General features: G+C 35.1%; 1 protein-coding gene across 15 annotated transcripts in view; it reads right to left on the reverse strand.

The window, feature by feature from the left end:
* Window positions 1-17,938, reverse strand: part of RAPGEF2 (Rap guanine nucleotide exchange factor 2) — a 214,642-nt gene that overhangs the window by 73,732 nt on the left and 122,972 nt on the right. The window contains exon 1 of one of the 15 annotated variants that reach the window (XM_074338385.1): window positions 9,108-9,255. The exons of 10 other annotated variants lie outside the window; for them this stretch is intronic. In XM_074338385.1, coding sequence (XP_074194486.1) covers window positions 9,108-9,161 — 54 coding nt within the window. In that variant the 5' untranslated portion in view covers window positions 9,162-9,255. Of the gene's footprint in view, window positions 1-8,204; window positions 8,501-9,107; window positions 9,256-17,938 lie in introns of those variants that run through there. 4 more of the 15 variants (XM_074338383.1, XM_019733147.2, XM_074338384.1 and 1 more) reach the window with 4 other exon arrangements.

Here is a 17,938-nt window from a genome sequence, read left to right on the forward strand (position 1 = left end):
TTTAAGCAATCTTCTTTTTCATTAAAATTAAAGGTACTATAAACTTCTCAGTTCCATAAAACCCAGAAAAACTATATGCTGCAATACTCACATTTCTTGATTACTGAGAAAAAAAAAATTTTTTTTTAAAGTACTTTCAAATATCAAAAATACTCCAAAGAGCAAAAATGTCTGGTTGAACCCATTCTTTTGTTCTCGGAAAATGGAGGCAATCAATAGATTACAGTTCTACATTTTTTTTACAGCCAGGTTTCATTGTTTTCTTTTATTATGAAAGGTGTGAAATTAGGTACTAGCACTTAAAATTAGTGAAATGTTGACCTTTTGGAAATAACCCATAATGAAGTGCCCCCATTATAAGCCATATTTTTAAGATCTCTAATATAGAGCAGTAAGAAAATAAAACACAATTTATCACAAAAGATTGGGTATTTATTCCTGAAAATCAGCCTTTACCAACAAAGTAAGCTAGGCAGAATGTTAAGTTCTAGCTTGTCCTACATTAGAAATAATATTATAGATTAATAATATTTACACAAACACACACACTATGCACAAAATGCATGCATATATGGGGGGAGAGAGAAGTATATTTCATTTTATAATCAAGCCAAGTCAATATTATAAACAACAATGTATTTCTCTAGAATTCACTTAAGAAGAATACGTACCTTAATAATTTAAAGGTGTTTTTCAGACTGTCACTTTATCAACCAACAAATGTAAGGTTAATCCTTGCCTAAGATGTCTCTAAGAACAGCCTTTATAATGAACATGCGATATAAGTCATAAAAGGAAATCTGGTGTATGGATAAGGAATGGAGATTTGAAGAGTGTGGGGAATATTTATATAGTGACTTAATGCACACACATAAAAACAGATTAGGTGTTGACTGATAAACTATGCAGATATCATATATCACAGATTAAGCAACTAAATAAGATCATTACATATTATATACAGACTATATATGTATATGTCTGTACATATACACATATACTGGGGGTGCCAAAAAAAATGCATACACATTTTAAGAGCTGTTATCTATGTTCAAGCAGTAGTTCACAGTAATCAGGAGTGTCTGGACGCTGATGGTAACCACTTTGAGCACCTCTTGTAATTGCATAAGTCAAATGTGACTTGTATTCATCTTTTGTTATTGGTATGTATTGAGTATTACAATCAACACTTTTTTCCCTTTCTTAAAATGTGTATACATTTTTTTGGCACCCTCTGTATGTGAGAGAGAATACAATCTAACTAACATACAAGGCCTATGCTAGAGGTTCAATTAATAAGAAAATGGCGGAGGTTGACAACTGACTAGTTCTATGTGGCAAGGATGTTTCTTTTCTAATTAAAGTTTATTGGGGTGACAATAGTTAGCATAATTAGATAGGTTTCAGGTGTACAGTTCTGTAATACTTCATCTATATATCACATTGTGCATTCACCACCCAGAGTATATACCAACAGGAAAGGCAGATGAGGGACCAAGAGTTTATGAGGACCATCTGTGTAATGCACTATATACTGGTAAAGGGACTTGTTGCTTTTTGAGTGTGCTCTGTTATACATGTATCATTCCTTAATGTGCTTTAGAGGATAAATGTGTATTTATGCTCTCTTATAATTTGTACAAGCCCCTTATCCATGTTCCAAAAAAATAGGCATTATTCTATTTAGCCCATTCTGCATAACACCTAAGGCAGTCCTAATGGTACTGGCATCTTGATTCTGTAAATGGCAGCAATCACAAGCATGTGTCAGGTCTTCAGACATAAAGACTACTTCTTAATGGTGAAGAAAATAAGACCTTGGGGACACATTTACAAACTTACATTTTGAATTTTTCTCTCTCTCTCCCCATGAGTATATCTCTACGCACACCCAGACTCTTGTTTTTCTTTTGTTTTTAAAATCTTTTTTTTTCAAAAGCTCATAAATAAATCATAACACAAATAGAATATATGGATAATGATAAAATGGCTATTTGATCTAAATAGGAAAAGCTTTCAAAAGTTTACAAAAGAGTGCTACAGACATGACAGTAATAAGTTATTCCTTTTTTAAGCTAAGCATATAATGTAATGTAAGCATTAAAAAGTACTTCATTAAGGATTTAAATAAAAATAATTGTTACATGATTATTATTAGGCACAGAAAAATAAAGAAAACTGACCATCACTCTGGAAGGATTGCAAAACAGAGTACCTACAAAAAATATTTAAGGGGCAGCCAGATGGCTCAGTCGGTTAGAGCGTGAGCCCTGAACAACACGGTTGCCGGTTCAGTTCTCACATGGCCAGTGAGATGCATCACCCTCCACAACTAGATTGAAGACAACCAGCTGCTGCTGAGCTTCCGGAGCGGCAGTGGATGGCTCAGTTGGTTAGAGTGCAAGCTCTTAACAACAAGGTCACCTGTTCAATTCCTGCATGGGATGGTGGGCTGCGCCCCCAGCAAATAAAGATTAGGAACGGCAACTGGACTTGGAGCTGAGCTGCGCCCTCCACAACTAGATTGAAGAACGACTTAGAGCTGATGGGCCCTGGAGAAACACACTGTTCCCCAATATTCCCCAAGAAAAATTAAAAAAAAAAAAAAAGAAATAAAATATTCAAGAGTGTGTTCAGGCCTGAAACCAAGCAAAAGGACTAAAGAAACTTCACGTTGTTTCAGGTTATATTTCAGGGATAATTATATCTATATGACCAACTTTACAGAGCACGTATTTTGGTGCAAAGTAAATGTCAGTATTTCAAACATACAAAATATTATATTTTAAACGAGAGAAAAACTGTGATTAGTGTTCTTACTATGGTTAAATAGCTAAAGGAGAAGAAATAATTGAGCTTCTAATGATGCATTTTGAGCACTCTTCTTTCTTTAAAGTTGATCATTCTTTTCCCACTAATCTAAATTGATTTTGTTTTTATATAGTTCTATTTTAACATACTCATTACTAAATAATATTTAAAAGAATGGGAAGCATATTTCTTTTGACTAAAAGAATATTTCTTCAATATGTCCTACATTGAGATAGAGCTTTTCGCAATCTTATGCGTATAAATAATGTATACAATGCACTAGAAAGTTTCTAAAGCATATTTCTTTACTTCTAACAGGGTAAGAAAATCTATTATTTTTTGCCAGGGCTTCTTGGCCCACATCCAAGGCAAGATGACCTTGTCCTTGAATGAAACAGTAGGATATTGCATCCTCTCTGGCCTCTCTGCTAGCTGGCACAGTGGAAGACCTCCCCAAGAGACATGTTTATTTCATCTCAGGAAATGTATTTGTCATTATAAACAAAATAAAGATCAGATTAAAAAAAGGTAAAGCCTTAACCCAAAAGAGGAATAGCCCAAAATCTATAATTAACCTTGGTGCTATTTTCTACATCGCTAAGGAAAATGAATCAATCAAATTATATTAAAGAGGTACTATACCCAATGTTTACAGCCAAGGTCAAATTGTCACAGTAAGATAAAAGCAATTTTTTAAAAACTGAGTTTTCTTAAATCTGTTCTAGTTAAAGATAGAGGAGAAAGTAAGGGGGTGGAGAGGAGATGTTACACTCTTGCTGGATCCTCAAATTATTATTCAGTTGTCAGGTATCCTAATACCTTCGTCCCCATCACCTGCATTGACCCTACTCTCTCTAACATAATCCATTCCAATAGTAAGGATCTCATTATTTTTCCTCATAACCTTCTGATTCTTCATGTCCTACACCTTCCTGCCTTGGACCCTCACATATTATTCTTCCATTCTAGAAATGCCTTCTATAGATTGTATTCTTAACAGCTGACAAATAGTTTTGAATTCCAACCATATCTTTAATACATGATACAAGGAACGTGGCGGGGGGGGGGCAGGGGGAATTCACTCAAAATATGATTTCTCATTTAATTGTAAAGATAAACCAACTTACAAGCACCAATGAGAAGAATTAATAAAATTGAGCATCATGTATTAAGTGCCATTAAATCATTATTCAGAGAAAGCAGAGATTAACAAGAAGAGACAAGGAACAAGTGAAAGCAAAGAGGACTGCAAGCTGGAAAATAAGAAAAGGAAATGAGCCTGAAGTGTTTATAATTAGATCATCTTGTCCTAAATTAAAAAAGTAAAGTTTTGGGGGAAAAATATGTTCGTAAGGGAAAAAATGTAGATTATAGAAGGCCTTTGCAATCAACAGGAATTTTGACATATGGTTAAGCTATAGTACATCCTTCTTGGATGAGAGATTGAAATGATGAAATCGATATTTATGGCTACAAATGAGCCACGGCCAGTATGGACTTCAGAGACGTGTACATGCATTGAAGTTGGGTTCCATGGTAGACGCACACTTCAGTAAGATGCAGAAACAGGGGAGACAAAATAGCAAGACTCCATGCTTCAAACAGCATTGCATTGGCCAAGGTCAGCCTGTCAGACGTTACAAAGGGAACAGAGGAAGCTGAGGCATCAAATTTATGTTTAAAGAGTTAAGAAGTAAAAATGAGAAGGTACATGATAGGGCCAAACACAGAAAAGCAGGAGGAGGAAAGAACTGGTCTCAATGGCATCTATTCCTGATCATCTCAACTCAAATCTCAAGATAATATAAAAAAGGATAGACTGCATTGTCAAGAAGTAGCTTGATAAAACTATTTTTAAAAGAGTGATAACATAATCTTGATTATGACATTGCTGCTTTTTTGTATTCACACGGTGCTTAGAACGTCACACATATCAGAATAAAACAGAGTAGTGGGAGAAAAGCAAGTATTTTTTGCCAGCCATCTATTCCACCAGTTAATATCAGCTCTTATAACACTACAACCTACACACCTAATTTAGACTAACTCTGGCCACATAAGGAGAGGTGGTGGTACAGGTCTGTGGTTAAAGGGCTGTGCAATCAGACAAACCTGGATTCCAATGATGATGGCTCCACCATTTACTAGTCCTTGGAAAAAACTATGTTTTAATCTTGCTAAGCCTGTTTCATCATCTCTAAAAACGTGACAAAACATCTGTTTTTAGAGGGTCGTTTTAATAATTAAGTCAGAGAATATACAATATAGTACCTGTCATACAATAAGGGCTCAATAAGTGACAGCTATGGCTATTTATGCCCTACATTTAAGGAAGGCATTTTATTATATACACCACTTTTTAAAAGTCTTTAATCATGACTGAGGTTTTATTTATTATACATATAGCACACTACATATATATCTAATTTCTATTAAAATGTACTAGATTATCAGTTTGATAGTATCAAGTTGATTTATTTCAAGTGATTCATTTAAAAATTTTACAAAGTTTCAAAGTCATCCTCTATTGCAGAATTTTCAAAAGCATGCTTCAGGAATACTATTCCCATTAGATAACCTGAGGCGGGCAAAAAAGAGGAGAGGGGGGTAAAAAGCAAAACAGTTGGTAAATAGAGGAATGGCATCTTTAATGTTATCCCAAGATTTTCCCCAAGTTACTGAGCCTGTAAAACTTTTTTCATGTAACATCTATGAATAGCCTGTACAACTAGTGTTCCACAGTAGTCTTTTGGGAAATGCAGTTTTATAATACATTTTTTAAATGGTAATAACCTGTTTTATTTTAAATGGTAATAACTTGTTTTTCACAAGATTTCTCTGAAGACCAACTGAAAGCACTAGAGGACTGTAAGAACATGGCCCAGTTCTGGATGCATTTTGGGTGACACACAGGTATTTATCTCAGTGTTATCAACTCACCAGATGGAATGAGGAGGGGGAGGAGATAGGATAAAATATATAAAACTTACTAGTTTAAAGGGTTAAATGAGACTTCATTAATCCAAAAATTCAATTAAATGAGAAATTCAACAGTATTTATTATACATTGGTCATGTGCTAGCAATTGAGATATGCATTGAGCTACACAGCAAATGAATAAATAAAATCCTATAAGCTCTAAGGATTCTGACAAAATAGAATAACTGAGTTTACTATTTGTGCTCAATTATAGCTTTAAAAGCCCCCATTTTTGCTTTTTTGCATCTCACTCTTCTGCAGTCAAAGAAACAAAGCCACTTAAAAAGCCACAAACTTTTCGAAGAAGCAGAAATGGAAGTACTTGTGAATTTACTAAGTTTTAGTCATTTAACATTAGCTGTGACATTATGCTCATAAAGCCTCATCAGTCAAAAGAGGGGCGTTCTCACTGATTTTTGCTCTACAACTGTTTTCTGAGTCACCTATTCTGTGAGAGTCAGAGTAGTTATCCTCCTATTCAGCTCCTTCCACATAATTAAAATCTTAAAGATCTGCTCATGAAACAGCAAAGTCTAGAGAACCAAAGGACACATCAACAAGTATATATCAAGATCCTGATTTCATTAGCTGCCAGCTCTGCCACATATGATGGTCTGGGATGGCAAATTCTATTTATTACAGTACTTCAAGTTGCAATAAAAGTATCATGGGAAACACCACTCACACGTGTTCTCGAAATTGCTTGAGTCAAAGCTATTTTGTGGCTAGTATCACTTTAGTCACAGCATTACCCTAAATTTCAGTAAAATACAAAGTACCCATCGGGAAGCAAAGATGCTTACAGAATACAACACTAGGCACTCGAGTTTACATAGCAGTTAGTATCCTCTGTCCCAACTACTAGACTAATACTTTTTCCTCCCCCACTAGTAAATAGTTTTAGCAATTTCCTTTGTTCATGAAAATGGTATTATTAATGTAAATACCTCCGCCTCCCTCCATTTTGAGAAAGGATACATGAAAAAGGTAAACAAGGAAACTGTGGTTTAAACTTTGCTTCTATGGTTCCTCAAGTATAGTTTAACTAATGCTCTCACTTTTACCTGGAAAAATCATGACTACAGAGGAGCTTCACTTCAAAGCCCCTGTTAATAAAACGGAACTACAGTGGAACTTCTCTACAACAACCTTTCCTATTAGTAAAACAAAGTATCAGGCTGATCTTTTTTTTGGATCTGATTCAAAGAGATTTAATTAGTGAGATTCTACGAGGATCTCCTTATGAGGGGGCTGGGCTCTAAGCACAGCATCGGAACACGCTTCCAACACGGCCACGGCCTTAAGGACATCCTGTGGTTCATTGGAAGAGTGAGATGATGCCTTCAGAGTCACTTCATCGGAGAAAATCTCTTGGATTTAGTTAATAACTTTGTTCGCAATGATGAACAAAACCAAATTATAGCCATAAACCTAAGTATCTCATATTCTAAACTCATGGCCTTCTGTCTATAAATTTTCAAAGCCTCGGCGATATAGCTCCATTTTTGGAAGTTTAACACCTCATCCTTTTTAGAATACATAAAAGATAATTCCTATACCCTAACATAATACCTCCTAGATGCTAGGATGTAAAAACAGACATTTCAAAAATACTTAGATCACTATATAAGCTGCCTAAATTTATGCATTTTCATTTTGGGGCTTTTATAAAAACCATATATATATATATCATATCAATTAGTGCGATGGCAGAAACTTCCAACATGGTGATATAAAAGTAGCACTGTGAGAACTCACATTCCTGTAACAGGAGGCTCAGACTTAATGTTCGCCATAGAAAAGTGTTTTCTCGCAAACAGCAGTAGCTGCCTGTGGGATTTCAGCATGACAAATGCATAGCTGACTCATGGGATCAATTATAAAGGAGTAATACTTGCGGCATTCAAAAAATATTCTGTGTTTTCATCTCCTATTAATACATATTAAGCAGTTGGATGAGTCCCACCAATTATTTTATTGCCAAATCAATAGTCAAAGCTCCCTCCTTCACTCAAACCTCCATGTGAATTCCTTACTACAGATGCCGGTTCCCAATAACCATTTTCATGCTCTCTCATTAAATTCAACTATAAAGACATTTAAAAAATATTATTCGAGTATTAAGTTAAGGATGAACTGTCAAGCTTTAATATCTGATTATAAAAATCAGCTGTCCAATATTTCTCAATGTTTGTGATTTTGCTTTAAACAGTCGGTTTTGTTTAAATATTTTTTTAAAAATCACAACAAAATTGGAAGAACAAGCCTGTTGTAACCTACCCTCCCTCCTCCAAACAGACTATTATATCCTCTAAAATCCCTCTTTTGCCTGAAGAGCAATAGCAATAATTCCCATTTTAAAGCAGTTCTCTATGACGTGCTATCGAAGCACAAGCAGCATTTGAGATACTTACTGAATGTTTCTCCTGCTGGCCCATAACTCCATGGTTAGCTGGGATTGCTAGTGGTTTCATAATGAAGAAACATATGCTGAACTGAATTTACACATCATGTACCAATCTCTCATGGATGTCAAGTCACCCTCTACAGCATTAAATTAAAAGAAAAAAGAAAAAGAAAAAGAAAAAAAAAAGAGGGAGGAGGAAACCATGCTGCAGCTTAAAGTGTCACTACTGCCAAGCTTAAAAAAATCCTCACACTTGTAAGCCCAGAAAAGGAATCCGAACAGTGTCCGTCTCCATTTTTATAACACTGAAACTCTAACCATCTTAGGCTATGACAAGACTGAGGAAACCTTAGACAGTTCTCAGTCCTCCAAGAGAACAAGATCATTTCGGAGACGGAAGAACAAGAGGCAAAAGAAAAGGAGGAAAAAAAAAAAAAAAAAAACTAAAATGGCTGACTGCACACAGACTCCCCTCAAAAAGGCTTAATACAGAATTATATTAGTCAGGGTGGTATGAGAACCAGTCTCTAGCATTCAGCCAAGCATTGTTAATACTCTTGTTTCATTTGCAATCACACATACAAACCCCTTCAACCAAGGAAAAAAAGAAAAAGAAAGAAAGAAAAATCAGGGCAGAGCGTGTGAATCGGGACCTCCTCCCTAGCTGCTAATGATGCTGACAGAGTGGTGACCAGTGATCTCTGTCCCACTCCACTAACCAAGTTTGCACAATTAATCTTAGCAGCATGACACTGATGGACATTTAATTTAATGATGTCTGTCCCTCACACTCGACACAAGCATGACTGCTAGCAAGAGTCACTAACCGAGACACAGCACATGCACACACAATCTCGAGAATCATGAGTCTGAATGCAATACACCAATATAATTACATTATTGTGCTTACTTTGGAGGACCATGGCTGCAGGCAGTTGGCATAGCAACGCACAAGGAAAGCCATTTCCTGGGTAGAGAGAAAGCTTCCTTTTCTAAATAAAAAAATTCCTCTTAGGAAACAAACGGCATTGCTGCTTCCTGCAGAAAGCAAGACACTGTAGTCTGTCTCTTAACCTGCAAGGCTCACACTCAATGCAGCTCTAGTGATGTAAGTGGATTTCTCTCTCACCCTCCCTCTCCCTATATACACTGAAATATTCAGCTCAAATGGTACACACATTCCTTAAGGCTCACCCCCTCCTCTACTTAACCATTTCACTCATTAAGGTAGCGATGGACAATTCAGATAAAGTAACAAGCTCTTGCCTGTGTTATATCAGCAGCTGTAGGTTAAGCAAGTCTCAGAGGGATGGAATCCATTGATTGCTGACTCCAAATAATATCACTGAAGACAGGGTGGGAAAACGGAGCAAGGACTTACTTCAACAGCTTTGAACTAAAACATGATTTTTCACCAAGGAATGAATAAAGGAATGAATGTGACCTCTTCCCCACCCTCAGATATCACTGTGCTATACGAAACAAGCATCTATCAAAAATTTACAAAATGCCCATTTAACAAGGCTTGTATAAATTTAGAAGATGTGATTTTCACAAACATCCATATACACACATACACACAGCACCTTGCAAATAATATCAAAATAAACCCACTCCATTTAAAAAAGAAAAATCAAACTTATTTCAAAAGTAGAGTGGAAATTTAATGAGTATATGTTATTCTACCATAAACTTTTAATTTCACCTAGGTTGGGTATTTGAAAGACATTATAGTTGACAAGGACATTTTAACTCTGAAGCACTGGTCAGTTTCTCATAGTCAAATCCACATGTGGGGAATACTATTCAGTGGTAAGAAAAGATGAAATAGGACGATTTGTGACAACATGGATGGATCTTGAGATTATAATGCTAAGCGAAATAAGTCAGACAGAAAATGTAGAGAACCATATGATTTCACTGATACGTGGTATATAAACCAAAAACAAAAGAACAAGACAAACAACTGAAAGAACAAAAACTCATAGACACAGACAACAGTTTAGTGGTTATCAGAGGGTAAAGGGGGAGGGGGAAGTGGGGCTCTACAAGAGGGTAAACGGGGTCTAATATATGGTGATGGAAAGAGAACTGACTCTGGGTGGTGAACACACAATGTGAGATATAGATAACGTATTACAGAATTGTACACCTGAAATCTATATAACTTTACTAACAATTGTCGCCCCAATAAACTTTAATTTAAAGAAAAAAAATCTGTACGTGGTATACATTACAGAAAATAGAATCCAGCAACTCTAATAATTGACTTTGGAGTTGTCAGTGCTTACTAATTTGTATTTCTTGTCTGCCTATCTAACACTGAATGCATTCTAGTTTCTGCGTATTTCCCCTCATATCTAAAGGCAACCATTCCCTCTACATCACTATTTTGGATTCTTCCCCCAGCCCATCCACAACATTCCCTTTTCAAAGACTTTTAATACTATCCGTTATCCTTTTTCTCCACATATATTCAACCTCTCCCCCACAATGGAGATTCTCTGCTCTGGCTTTTAAATACGTTCAGGTCTCTCTCAACTCAAAATGAAACAAAATCCAGAAACCTTCCCATTCTCATATGGGTACAGCCTAAGTTCTTCCCCACTTTACAACCAAACCTCTCAAGAATTACCTACTTTGACTTCTACCATTCCTTTACCCCATGCACTCTGCATCATGGTCTTGTTACACCATGTATACATCTACAAGTTATCCTTACCACCTTCCTCCATGTCCAATTCATCACAATATCCATTAATTACATTTCTGACCTTTTCTCAAATTCAGATTTCTCTTCATCTTTGCTATCATCCCACTCCAATCATTATTTTTTGCCTTGAAACTTGCAAAAGTCTTCTTACTGAACCGTCTGGATTCAATTATAACCCATCCACCTAACCCATTTATTATACTACCTCCTGGGATCTTTTAAAAACCCAAATCTGGTAATTTTAACTTAATCCATTGAGCTCCATTTTTCAAATTAAAACATATCAATGGCTTCCCATTGCTCACAGAATATAGACTAAAACTCTTATTATAATAAGTCTGCAAGATCTGTATGCTTTCAAGACTTACATCACACTCATGCCCTCCAGGTCACCTGGGCTGTTCTCGCTTCCTTGAATGAGCAAGAGTGCCTTTTCACCTGTTATATCATCTGCCTGGAACTCTCCTTCACCCGCCCCCCCATTCCCTGAATGACTACCACTCCACCCCCAAAAACATATTGGTGAAATTGCCTCAAAATTACCATGATACCGTGTATCACTTTCCTGTAGCACTTATTACAGTTGTGATTTTACATTTAATCGTGAAATCATGTAAGTGTTTAGTATTTACTTCTCTCACTACACTCAAATCGCCATGATGGGTGGCACCGTGTTTATTAGCCACAGTACTTGCAGCCCCTACCATGGTATATATCATAGGCACTCACATTTTTTTGAATGAATGAAATCTCCACTGACTGGAAATGGACACTAGCATGACCATATCTGATCTTGTATCCTATCAAAATTCCAAACAATTTTCTTTAATAGACAAATGAGTGATTTAAAAGTAAATAGCACTGATCTCTGACAAAGGAAAATAGGCAATAAGACAGAGCAAAGACAGTCTCGTCAAAAAATGGTACACAAAACAAGACAAGACAAAACAAAACAAAAGAATCGAAACACAGACCTTATACCCTTCAAAAAAATTAACTCAAAATGAATTACAGACCTAAATGTAAAATGCAAAGCTATAAAATTCCTACAAATAGCAGGATAACACAGAAAACCTAGATGAACTTGAGTAAGGTGATACACTTCTAAATACAACACCAAAGACACAATCCATCAAAAAATTAACTGATAAGCTGGATCTCATTAAAGGTAAAGAATTCTGCTCTGTGAAAGAAAGTATGAAGAGAATTAGAAGACAAGCCACAGACTGAGAAAAAATATTTGTAAAAGACACATCTGATAAAGGACTCACCCAAAATATACAAAGAATGCTTAAAACTCAACAATAAGATAAAACTTCATAAAAAATGGTCCAAAGACCTCAATAAACAAATCACCAAAGATATACAGATGGCAAATGAGCATATGAAAAGATGCTCCACATCATACGTCATCATGGAAATGCAAATTGAAACAACAATGAGATACTACCACATGCCCATCAGAATAGTCCAAATTCAAAACACTGGCAACACCAAATGCTGGCGAGGATGTGGAACAACGGGAACTCTCATTCATTACTGGTGGGAATGAAAATGGCACAGCCACTTTGGAAGACAGTGTGATGGTTTCTTACAAAACTAAACATACTCATCATTCAATCCAGCAATTACACTCCTTGGTATTTGGTCAAAGGTGTTAAAAACTTACATCCATACAAAACCTGCACATGGATCCTTATATTTATAATTTTATATCTGTGATTTATATTCATAACTCATTTTACATTCATAATTTCATAAACTTTATTCATAACTGCCAAAACTTGGAGGCTACCAAGACGTCTTTCAGTAGGTGAATGGATAAATTATGGTACACCATGACAATGGAATATTATTCAATGCTAAAAATAATAACCTCTCAAGCCATGAAAAGACATGGAGGAAACTTAAATTCATAATTGTAAGGGAAAGAAGCCAATCTGAAAAGGCTACATACTGTATGAGTCCAACTATATGACATTCTGGAAGAAGTAATATTATGGAGACAATAAAAAGATCAGTAGTTGCTAGAGGTAAAGGGAGAAATACAGGTGGAACACAGAAGATTTTTCGGAAAGAGAAAATACTCTACATGATAGTATAATGATCGATATGGGCCATCATACATTTGTCCAAACCCATAGAATGTACAACACCAAGAGGAACTCTAAAGTAAACTAGGGACTTTGGGTGATTATGATGTGTCCATGTAGGTGCATCCTTGGTTTAAAAAACAAAAAAGTACCATTCTAGTGAATGATGTTGGTAATAGAGGAGGCAATGCATGTGTAGGGGGAAAAGGGTATGTGAAATCTTGGTATCTTTCTCTCAATTTTGTTGTAAACATAAAGCTGTTCTAAAAAATAATGTCTTTTAAAAATAAAGTAAATGGTGTCAAAAAGTAGAAGCAACCCAAATGTCCATCTATGAATGAGTGTACAAACAAAATGTGGTATAGACATACAATGGGATATTACTCAGTCTTAAAAAGTAATCAAGTTCTGTTACAAGCTACAACAAGGATCAACCTTGAAGACACTATTCTAAGGGAAACAAGTCAAATATTGTATGATTCCACTTAAATGAAGTACCTAGTGTCGTCAGATTCATACACAGAAAGTAGAATGGCAGTTGCCAGGGGCTGGGGGCAGAGAGTAATGAGGAGTTCTTATTTCAGGTATGCGGTTTCAGTTTGGGAGGATGAAAACATTTCTGAAGATGGATGGTGGTAATAGTTGCATAACAATGTGAATGTACTTAATGCCCCTGAACTGTACACTTAAAAATGGTTAAAATGATAAATCTAAATGTTACATACATATATATGTATATGTGTGTGTGTGTGTGTGTGTGTGTGTGTATAGTAAATGGCAACTCAAGAATAATCAAGTTCTATCATTTTCATCCATCTAGCCGATGTCCCACACATCTATGTGACAAAAACTCTTCTCCAAGTTTTAGTCAAATTAGCCCCGTGCTGATGGTGCCTGACTTTGTATGTGAAGGTTTCTCATTGTTTGCCTTTCTCTGGAAAAATGTATCACTTCTCTCAAGAAGGAAACTAACCCAATCTGAGAACCTGATGAAGTCAGAAAATCACACATCCTCAGGCACTGACGCTTTTCTGCAGAGACTAGGTGTGATTTCTCTTACAACCTGGCACCATGCCTACAACCTACGTATCTTAAAACTCATGATTGTAATACAGAAGCTTTACTATCCATATTACCTTGTACATTGAAACACAATTATGCTAGGTTAAAATATGCTAAACAGTGCTTAAGAAAAAAATATAAACTGAAGAATGAAGAGAAGCCCTCATTATAGATTTTACACACAAAAAAATAGTAAATCACACCTTAAAGTAGCCTTAATCTGGGTTATATTTACCCCATTCCTTAATCTAGACTTAACAAGTAGCCTTAAATATATCCAGCCAGAAATAGGACATTGTAACTACTTTCTGCCCTGTGTCAAAAACATCTAATGACTTCTAATTATCAGCCACAATGATCCAAAAGATAGAGGTTACATACATAGTTTGGGAAACTACTTGTAAAGCCTTTCTATGCTAAATTCGATAAGCATTATATTCACTTATATTTTCACACCTAAAATATATGCTTTTTAGTTACTGTGAAGTTGAGAAAAATGGTCTGTTCTCAGTAATTATTAATCACATTTAGGATTAATGTGTTCATTTATAATACCTGTAGTGTTCATCCATAGATTTCAATGTGCTTTACAAACATTTAATTAAACTTGGTCAAAACCCAAGGGAAGCAATAAAATAATGTATTAGGTTGGTGCAAAAATAATTGTGGTTTTTGCATTTATTTTTAACCTTTTAAACCACAATTACTTTTGCACCAGCCTAATAGTTCTTTCCTAGAGAAATAAAGTGTGTAACATTATAAAGTTAGCAGTTTGGAAGAATACAAAATAGAGCTCCAGGTTGCTAATATAATTTACTTCACTTATCCACTATATATTGATTTCTTCCCTCTTCCCCATACCCCAGAGAAAAAACTACAGAGGTGGGAGATAATCTGTGGGAGAGGCCAGAAAAATTTATTCTTTGATCTAGAAACAAGAAATTTTACAAACTTGGTTCGTAATGTTTTATTGTTCACCAAAGAAATGACACTTAAAAATGCTCTTTTCTGTATGAATACACAGCTCACTTTGAGGCCGTCACCCCCAGAAAAATCAGTAAAATGATTTGCAACCAATTAGGTACTAAGCAAATGCAAAATACAGTTATTGTACTAGGTATGGTCAGAAGGTTTGTTTTTCTTTTCCCAGTACATCCCCCAACATTAGTACTATATTTTTTCCCAAAAGAAAAGCTGATTATCTGAAAAATTCTTTATAATTGTAATTCAATCCTATATTTCACATAATCTATTCCATCTTTGGGTCTACCTCAGATAGGTCTTCCACACAAACCCTCTCGAAGCAATTATAGAGGAAATCTGTGCTAAAATTTTATTTTTTTCTACTTTGATCAAACAAAATGACACTTCAGGTTCATTATTAAAAATAATTTAATTATGAAATAAAATGAGAGATACCAACACAATGCCTGATCCATAATAATTGTTGAATAAATACCTGAGCTGAATTTAAATACGGACTTTAGAAATACAGAGAACCTGTTACTTGAATCAGCACGTAGTAACAGAAAAATCTAATTGAGTCCAAAAAAGATCACCCAGATATACTCCGAAGATATGTTCCAGAGTAATCTTTAAGCTATTTCTTTCTTTAATAAAAAAGTTTCCAACAAACTGTTTATATTGCATCTGATTCATAATAGAAAAAATAAGGTAGTAACCTATCCATGATAAATATAATAATATTTACATGTAACATATTAAACATAGAGGAAAATTTTTAAATGGTATGTGATGGAGAAATGCAGAAAAACAAACCAAATAAAAAAGGCTGTAAGTCGGTGAGAAATTCCAACATAAAGAATGGGGCTTTTAAAAATACACTTATTTGAAAAATGAACAAACTTTAAAAGCTGATTTAACAAAGCTTACTTCACTTCCTAGAACCTATTTTAAGAAAAGATCAGACTTCTTCTTGAAATGCTCAAGGTCACAGGGGTGAATAGTCCTTGTACACTGGTTGCAAATCATTGTACTGATTTTTCTGGAGGTGAAGGCCTCAAAGTGAGCTTGCAACGATAGTATTTCACAAAGCAACACTCCAAATGCAAACAGCCATTATTATCTTTATTACTAATTTGGTATGTGACATATTCCCTTATGATTAATATGTTTGCGCAAACACAATGAATTGTTAATTATCCCTCTATTTTTATTTAACCAAAAGAGGAATATTGATCATAAAGTGGAATGTAAGTTAGGTAAAGGCAGGGACGATTCAACATTTTATTTAACTGAAACTATAAAGGATAAATTATGGTGTACCTCTAGTACTTAAAACACAGTAATTGGTCAAAGAATGAATGCGTAAGTGATTCCACTTAAACTTTTTCAAAACTAACCTGTAAAGTATTATTATACCAGCTTTAAGATGAGAAAACAGACAGGACAGTTGTGCAACCATAAAAGATGTCCAATGTGTTTATTGACAAAATCAGGTATTTTAAATAACTTGACAGGTGAAAAAAGTAGACTAAAACCAGCATATTTAAATTGAAGAGGGATAAATATAAAGACCTACATGAGTACCATCAAAATGTCACTTGTACAAGCACAGGATAGGGGAGCTCAGGCTAGAGGAACATTCATGGGGAGAGGGGGTGTGGGAAGGGTTATCTGTAAATTTGAGCGGTCAAAAGTTTCATAAGAGCCAATGCACAGTGCTTTAAAACCCTAATATAATCTCAGGTCACATTATCAGACATACTATTCAGAGCAAGGAAGATAAGAAGTTCTGCTCTGATCTGCACTGTCGGGTATCACAAGGCCTTACAGAAGTTGTAGCAGCCAGTTCTAGACCTCAAGACTTAGGGGAGAGAAGGTAACTGTAGTGTTCCTAACAGCAGAAAATGATAAGGTAGTTATGAAAGCTACAAGAAGTTAGGAATGTTTAACACAGAGAAAAGGCTTAATGGAGTAGGATTCTCTTTAAATATCTAAAACATAGTTATATGAAATGGAATATGAATCTTCATTTGCGTTGCTTTAGAAGATACGAGAACCATGAACTAAAATTACAGGGAGGCAGATTTCAGCTAACCACAAGGAAAAGTTTCTTAATAATTAGCCCTTTTCTACAAAAAAATAATAACTAAGATTTACTAAATCCTTACTTTGTACCAGGCAGTAGGATACAATTTTGACACACATTATGTAAGGACTGTCTCACAAATATCAGTGCCAAGTGTAATTTAAAATCTTAAAGCAGAAGCTAAAGTCAGTGATTGTATTGGAAAAAATAAATTGTATTAAAGGCTTGGCTGGGAGATTCCTAAAGTCCTTTCAAGTTCCTAAGGTCATATTATCTAACATGGCTGTTACTAAACATTAGTGGGTAGCAAAATAGGGGTAGATGGGGTAACATGATACAGAATGATAGAAAAAGGCAGACCACATGAATGGAAATTAATCTATCTTGGGATAAGATTTCCCGGTGGTAACTACACTTTATTTTGAGATTTCTGTCTCCCTACTTAGGAGAGGGAATATTGAAATGTTCTTGCTTTTTAAAAATTACAGTGATAATTAGACAATAGATTAGAGGTTTTCTTTTTAACATCCTTACTTTCTAAATTAAAAATTGCCAAACTTAAGGTAAGTAAAAAGTACTTTTCTTAATGTTAGCAATAATTTGATTAAAAATTATACACAATTAGATAATCAGTTTTATAGAAGGTTTTTAAAAATCCCTTGAAATTACTTAATATGTTTTTAATATTCTTAAATATTACCAAAAACACTTCCAATATTTTCTGATGCAGAAACAAGCAATCTTATGACGGTGGTTTCTCGCCTCTAAAACTATGACTACTTTTCGATATAAGCAAGTTGTTAGGGTTCATTAAAAAGTCA

This window comes from Rhinolophus sinicus, linkage group LG07 (assembly GCF_036562045.2).
Source record: "Rhinolophus sinicus isolate RSC01 linkage group LG07, ASM3656204v1, whole genome shotgun sequence".
In the NCBI taxonomy this organism is placed as follows: domain Eukaryota; kingdom Metazoa; phylum Chordata; class Mammalia; order Chiroptera; family Rhinolophidae; genus Rhinolophus; species Rhinolophus sinicus.